This window comes from Barbus barbus, assembly GCF_936440315.1.
Source record: "Barbus barbus genome assembly, chromosome: 24".
NCBI lineage: Eukaryota > Metazoa > Chordata > Actinopteri > Cypriniformes > Cyprinidae > Barbus > Barbus barbus.
This window is the reverse complement of record NC_136752.1, coordinates 2,577,122-2,584,973: the sequence shown is the minus strand read 5'-3', so window position 1 is coordinate 2,584,973 and position 7,852 is coordinate 2,577,122. Positions and strand designations below refer to the sequence as shown.

The 7,852-nt window shown below is 36.8% G+C and overlaps 1 protein-coding gene across 1 annotated transcript; it reads left to right on the top strand.

Moving 5' to 3' along the window:
• The first annotated feature begins 561 nt into the window (after positions 1 to 561).
• mmachc (metabolism of cobalamin associated C) lies at positions 562 to 4,826 on the top strand. Its single transcript, XM_079375414.1, has 4 exons — positions 562 to 688; positions 960 to 1,157; positions 1,494 to 1,646; positions 4,114 to 4,826. The coding sequence occupies exons 1-4, from the start codon at positions 599 to 601 to the stop codon at positions 4,465 to 4,467; spliced, it is 795 nt and encodes a 264-aa protein (XP_079231540.1). The 5' UTR covers positions 562 to 598; the 3' UTR covers positions 4,468 to 4,826.
• The last annotated feature ends 3,026 nt before the right edge of the window (positions 4,827 to 7,852 follow it).

Below are 7,852 nucleotides of genomic sequence, written 5' to 3'. Positions count from 1 at the left end.
GTAGCCTTTCAACTTCTTCTCCATAAAAGTACACAGGTTTCACCTTTCTTTCTTTCTTTCTTTCTTTCTTTCTTTCTTTCTTTCTTTCTTTCTTTCTTTCTTTCTTTCCCCACAAATGTAAATTTCAGAGTGCTAAGTCCTACATTTTCATTTTTCTGTAAGGAACTTAAATTGGGCACTTTAAGTGTCCACTAACTGGACACTTTCCTTACATTAAAACTACTTTCCTGACTTTGTATAATATATATATATATATATATATATATATATATATATATATATATATATATATATATATATATATATATAAACTGAATTATTAACAGATTGAATTATTCACAGCCCTAAAAATACAATGCATTAAAGTGCAATGCAACAGTTAATGCAATGATATTTTTTGTTTGTTTATGCAGTTAAATGCTTTTTCGTTTCAAAGACATTTGTCATTATTTTACTTCCATAACTGTGGGTTTTGTTTTCCTCACGCTAAGCCACGTCCTCGCTGTAAAGCACTACAGAGAGCGACGCTTCACCCTCCGCTCCAGCGCGCGGCGCAAATGCGCCATAAATCCCCAGAAAGATTAGAAGCAGCAGCAATATGGCGATCTCCAGCGAATGCGTGGAGGATCTTATAGGAACTTTCCGCGAGTCGTTAAAAGCACAAGGTTTTGAAATGTATCCGTTTAAGGTAATATGTCCGACTCCACTAACATAATAAAAACAAACATTCTCAATAATGAAAATATCCGACGTCTTTATATTGCAGTGGTGCACATTTTTTATCATGTTAGATCTGTCCACTTGAAACTAGTTCTGTTCTTCTATTCATACGCCACGTGCACTGACAGATAAGTGGGGAAACAGTTTAGACCACGTAAATATGAGTGCTTGTGTATAGAGCTCTGGATGCAAGCACTAGAAGTGTTGACTGAGCTCCCAGTGTTTGTGTTTTGTTGTAGGTTGGCTGGTACAATGCAGTGGTGTCTTATGCTCATCACCTGTCGTACCCAGCAGACACTCTGGCTCTGGTGCTCCTGAGCACACCGTCCATGTTTGAGCGCTCATTCCTCTCCTTCTTACAGAGCCAGTGCTGTGAGGCTGTCAGAGACCCCGTAGATCAGTGCACCGCTCACACAGTCTCGTCTTCTGTCTCTCTGGTGTGCTGCAAAGCAGATCTGGCTAGCGGCTAGAAGGGATGCTGCAAAAACCGGAAGCTAACAATTTTGCTACCTGTTAGATTGTAGTTTATTAACGTCTACACACAACCCCAACTCTAAACCTACCCCTTAAAATAATACAAAAATAGTAATTATTTTTATACAGTGTGAGGAAATATTACGCTATATTTATGTGTGCATGCCCAGTAGTTTTAGCTGTATCCCTTCTAGCCTTAAGTGCAGATTCTACTTTCCTGTCATAACATGAGTGCATCACTCCATTATCCAATAATTTTAATCCCTCACTCTCTAATCTCGCTCTGTTTTTGTATTCAGTGTTTTCCAAATCAGTCGGTGGATGTCAGTTATGATTATGAGATGTTGCCCAGCAGAAGACCCAAGTTTCTTGCCCAGACTGCGGCCCACATATCAGGAGCAGCATATTACTACCAGAAATCGGATATCCACAATCCACCGTGGGGTGACAAGGTCAGTGCTGATCGACAGACACTTTTGTCTGGGTATTGTTATGACTCAGTCGATTGAAATATTTAGCTGTGATTTAATCAGACAACGAAATGATTACACAGGCTTATGAAGCAACATATTGCAACCTCTGGTAATGTCTATTCAGTGCATTGCTTGTCTGTAACAATATTGTCTGTGAATTGTGACTTTTAGCAAATATTGTTATGTTCAATTAATTAAATGTGACGTAATGTAAAAAGAAAATTGATTAGACACAGTTTGTGTGGATAGACTCGTAGCATAATATACTGCATGTGCATATTAAAGACTGCAACATAAGCACAGGTGCTGCGTTTTTAAACTGTGTCAAAATGGATTGAGAGCAGGGTTTGTGCGGGTTTTGAATAAATCTCAATTTCCCACACATTAAGGCCTTAAAGTGGTCTTAAATCAGAGCAGATCTTACATTCAGTCAATGCATACACGCTAAAAAATGGTTTCCAATACAAATTGTTTTACATTTACTTGATATGCAAAATTAAGATATGAAGTCTTGTTTTCTGAGAAACTGAACAAAATGAATTAAGTTTGTTTAAAACATGAACAAGTATCTCAATGTGGTATAAAAAAAACCTGTTCTCACATTGAATTAAGCAGATTATTCTGAGCCCATTGGAAGACACTTGTTATTGTTTTAATCATAATCTCACTTCATTTCTCAGAAACCAACATTTCTTATGGGCAATATAGCTCTCTCTCTCTCTCTCTCTCTCTCTCTCTCTCTCTCTCTCTCTCTCTCTCTCTCTCTCTCTCTCTCTCTCTCTCTCTCTCTCTCTCTGTATGTATATTTTAATAAATTAAATTTTATTTATTTATATTTGAGCGATTTTGGTTTCAGGTAATGTCTAATTCTAACATTTGGTTAGAACATATTCAAAATTGCAATTCCTTGATTTGTAAAAACAGCATAGTGGCAAAACATTAAATTTGAGTGAATAAAAAAAAAAAAAAATATTGCTAATCTGATGTCATTTGCTAATCATGCAATATTAAAATCACTATTGCAGTATTAAACTGATGTGTCAGCGGTGAATATATGCAGGTTATAAAGGGTTTTAGGTTTCTTCTCATGATAAACGTGAGGCTGGATCTGCCCTGCACAAGAGAAAATGAACATTTACAGATAACTGTACTTTCTACTGAATATGATGCTGAAAATAATGTTACGTAATGGTAGATGGGCGATTACTTTATGGTTGAGGAATTAGATGGAGTTATAATGCCTGATAATAAATGATTTCGTCAGTAAATGTATAGTATTACAAACATTATACTGCATGTACTGCATACATATAATCGGTTACAATGTCATTATAATATGTTAATATTTATTATTATAAACATTCCACATGATCCTTCAGAATTCATTCTAATATGCTGATTTGCTGCTCAAGAATCATTTCTGATTATTATGAATGTTGAAAATGTTTGTGGAAACCATGATATACTGCCATTCAAATGGTTGGGGGGGGGTAATCAAAATTAATGCTTAATCAGGAAATATGCGTTAAACTGATCAAAAGTGAATTGTTTATAATTTAAAAAAAGATACTCTTCCAAATAAATGGTGTTCTTTTGAACTTTCTATTCATCAAAGAATCCTGCAAAAATGTTTCCATACAATATAAAGCAGAAATGTATTTTTATCATTGATAATAATTAATAATAATTGTAGTCATTTAACATCAAATCAGCATATTAAAATGATTTCTGAAGGATCATGTGACACTCAAGACTGGAGTAATGATGCTGAAAATTCAGATTTGATCACAGAAATAAATTGCACTTTACAATATATTCAAATAGAAATTAGTTATTTTAAATTCTAAAAATATTTCACAATATTACGGTTTTTACAGTTCACTGTTTTTTTCCATCAAATAAATGCCGCTTTGTGAGCAGAAGAGACTTCATTTAAAATCAATGTTTCCAAGCTTTTGACAAGTACTGTAACAAATCATGTATATTATTGTTGCGGTTTTTATAAAATTTGCACATGCTGAATTTTTTCTAGGTATGGTTTTCATTGATTTCTGTGAGCTGCTGTACCTAAAATACAATATCCCAACAATTAGTTGGCAACATAATAGCATACATAGTCAGAATGTAACTTATGTTAACAGATTATCAGAAGGCAAATGTGATCTAAAAATGTATGAAGAAGTCTGGACATATAGGAAACTTTTAGTTAACCCAGCACAATGTTGCACTATGTATATATGGTCTATAATTATATCGTACAAACCTGCTTGTGTTGAACTTGCCAAATCCCAGACATATTGCAAGTTCTAGCCTTGTCTTTTCTAATGTAAAGATGTAAAAATGTAAAAAAGAAAAAATGTGTTCTAATTTAAAGATATTGTTTGGTGTCAGTGAGTATGTTGTATTGTATGTCTGTTTCCTAAATCTTTCTCCTTTTTCTGCACAGAAGATGTTTGGAGTTTGTATACACCCCAGGCTGGGTGGCTGGTTTGCTATACGAGCCCTGCTGGTCTTTAAGGATGAGCAAGTGGGAGAAGAACTTCAGCAGAAAGATCCTCCAGACTGTGTGTGTTCACAGGAGGACAGGATCAAACTGCTGGAGCGCTTTAACTTCCGCTGGCAAGACTGGAGCTACAGAGACATCATTCCCACAGAGGAGAGTTACTCTCCTCGACAGAGGGAGTATTTCCTGACTCCTCCAGGACAGCGGGGGGCACTGCTCAGACAGTGGGGATATATGACTGACACTGAGAAGCAGAGCTCCACAAACAAACATTTTCCCAAAGATGTAGCCTGTTGACTCATTTTGATAGACATAAAAAGTATTAAGAAACTATGAACATGTTTCACATTTTACTCTGGTCTCGCTGTAACTGATGTCACTACAGAGAACATGGTGTCTGTACTGTATATACATTTAATTTTAATTTAATAAAAGAAAGGTAATTAGGGGCAAGTACTTTAGCATGGAAACCCTTCAGCTTTCAAGGGCCCAAAAATTAAGTTTTGATATATTTACATTAGGAAATTTACAAAATATCTTCATGGAACATGATCTTTACTTAATGTCCTAATGATTTTTGGCATAAATGAAAAATCAATTATTTTAACCCATGCAATGTATTTTTGGCTATTGCTACAAATATACCCCAGCGACTTAAGACTGGTTTTGTGCTCCAGGGTCACATATGAGTTCCTTAGTCAGAAGCACTTGGTTTTGGTGCTAATTCACAGCAAACACTCAACATCTTTCTTTTTTTGAGATTTTATGAAGTCGATTTTTTGCAGGAGACAAAGAAAATGAATATTAATCTGTAAAAAAGAAAAAAAGCCATATCAACATTTTTCTCTTCAAACTCAAACACTTGGAAAAAATACATTTTTTAAACTTAAGTTTAAATTACTGAACTAATATTTAGTTGCATTTCAGGGGCATTTCTTCTTCAGCATAGGGCAACAGGTTTCAAGGATTCTGTATTCAAACTGATCCAATATACCTGGTAAATACGATAAATAGGCATAACACCATAATACACTGGTCTCAAACTCTCAAATTCCTGGAAGGCCACAGCTCTGCACAATTTAGCTCCAACCTTAAACAAACACACCTGATCCAGCTAATCAAGGTCTTCAGGATCACTAGAAACTTTCAAGCAGGTTTGAGTTGGAGCTGGTTGGAGCTAAACTTTGCAGAGCTGTGGCCCTCCAGGAATTGAGTTAGAGACCACTGCCATAATATGAAAAACATCCCCATACTAAGATTTTTGCTCCACCATGCTTCACAGTTTTCTGAGGCTTGAAATCAGTACCTGGGGGTAGGGTTGGGTATCCAATTCCGATTCTTCAGAATCGATTCCGATTCCTAGTTTGATTCCAATAAGATAAAAAACTAATTAAAATAAAGTGAAGCATTTAGATGTCAAACATACATATTCTGCCTTTTTACAAAGTGTTCTGTTGCAACTTTGGCTTTTTACATTTAGGAACATTTGCCTATGGTTTTAACAAAAATACCACAGCAAAAACAACTAGACTAATACATTTTAAATATTAAATTGTTAAAGACAAGTAAACAGTCAGTAATAAGATAGGAATAAACAAATCAATTAGCAATAGCATAAATAAATACAACTGAACAAATGTCAGGTACAGAAATTGAAATCAAATTTTAAAAACACTATGGCCCTAGTTTTCTTTTCATAAATATCATATACATTAATTGTCATTAAAGTTATGAACGATATTTAGTCAAGATCAGTGAATGATTTTTTTTTGTTCTTTGATTAACATTAATGATAGGCAGCACGTTTTTTAGGCTGCTGTCTCTTTAACACAGAACGCACTCAATTCGTTTCCTTTCACATCTGTTTATGTTCACTTATGACAAAAACAGCATGATGATATATTGATGGATTTTTAGTGATGGGCAGATGAAGCCTTGTGAAGCTTTTAAGGCTTTTTCCCTGATTGTACCAAAAAAGATTCAAAGACAGACCCTACCAGTGACATCTAGTGGTCAACTGCAATTATAACAGCCACTTTCAAATGATTCACACATCTGGTTCATTCCAGTTTCAACACAAAAGCAATACTCAACAATAGCTGCTGTGTCTTCATTCTGTGAGTCATTGTCCCTACATGAAAGCATTATTGTTACTATTAAGCAGGGAGGGAACACCGAGCATTTTGCGTCTCCTTATAATGAATGAAGCCGCACCAAAGATTCAAATCAGTCACATTGCTTTAGGTGTTTAATTTACCCCTTTTCCACCAAAGCAGTTCCAGTGCTGGTTCAGAGCCAGAGCCTAGTTTCAAACCGGTTCTTTGTCTTTCGACACCCAAAGCACCAGCTCCGAACCAGGAATAGCGGTTCGAAGTAGCACCAAAACATTGCTGGGCTTGAAGGAAGAACCGCTTGCGTCAGGGGCTGGGTTTACCGTGACCAACAAGAAGAACAGAAACTTTGGACCGTCATATTGGAAATAGCAGATAAACGCGAACACGTTGGATTCGTCGTGTTTGGATGACGATGTAGGTTCGCAAAGCCATGGACATCAATAGCAACGCAACGTCCACCATTGTTGATGGTTTGTTTAGGATTGTTTGGGATGGATCTGAGCTGCGCGGACTGTTCGGTGCGAGGCATCGGGGTGCTGGGGGAACGACTGGAGAGCAGACTGCGCTTTATGCTTTTGGATCGCTCTCACAGTGCTTTATGTGTTGTGTGGCGATCAATCGATCGGTCCTGATGTACCTTGAACAAGCCTGTTGTGCCACGCTAGTGAACCAAAGCATGAAACATATTCAGTGATGTAAGACCTGGCTCTGTATTGGCTCTCTAGCCTGTGGAAAAGCAACCAGTTCTTAAAGGGCTCGCCAGTTGAACCAACTAAGAACCGGCAATAGCACTGGCTCTGAACTCGCACCTGGAAAGGGGGTAATTGTGACGTATAAAGACATGATCACGGAGATTTGATACAAGCCTTGAAACAGTCTTTCGAACCAGTCTGCTTCAACAGAGTAAAACAGGCTTTGGAGCCTCAGTGTCATCTCTACATATTTAAATGTAAAAGAGAAGCATGTTTAAGCTCGGAACAAATCTTCTGCACTGGAAATGCACGCAACGGTTGGAGAACGGACGCAGACCGGGAAACCACATCGAGACCATTTTTCTCTGTGCTCGAACTCTTGATGTGTGTGTTGCATGCAAACAGTGCTCAAGTTCTTTCCCTTTTAATTTTAGATCATATTTGATCTTTCTGGAGGTGATGATTGGCTGGATCTTTGCCATTTGGACTATTCTTTGATCCGTTTTAACAGTAATTGCTCATTTTCTTCCACGTTTCGGGTTTTTGTTGCTATTTTAAAGCATTTGAGATAATTTTAGCTGAGCATCCTATAATTTACTGCACTTTATACGTTTTCCCTTGTCCAATCAACGTTTTAAATTACGTTGTTGTTCTGAACAATGTTTGGAACGGCCCATTTACTTAATTCAGTGACAAATTGCTTCCCTTAATTCTTCCTTGACAAAGGACAATTAATGACACCTGTTTTTTCACAGAATGAATATATTCTCTAAATAACCTCCACACTGCTAGTATTTTGAACACACCCCTTTCATTAGTCAGTTATTTGGAAAATAAACAGCCCCCCTCAGTCAATACCACGACTGAGGTGCCCTT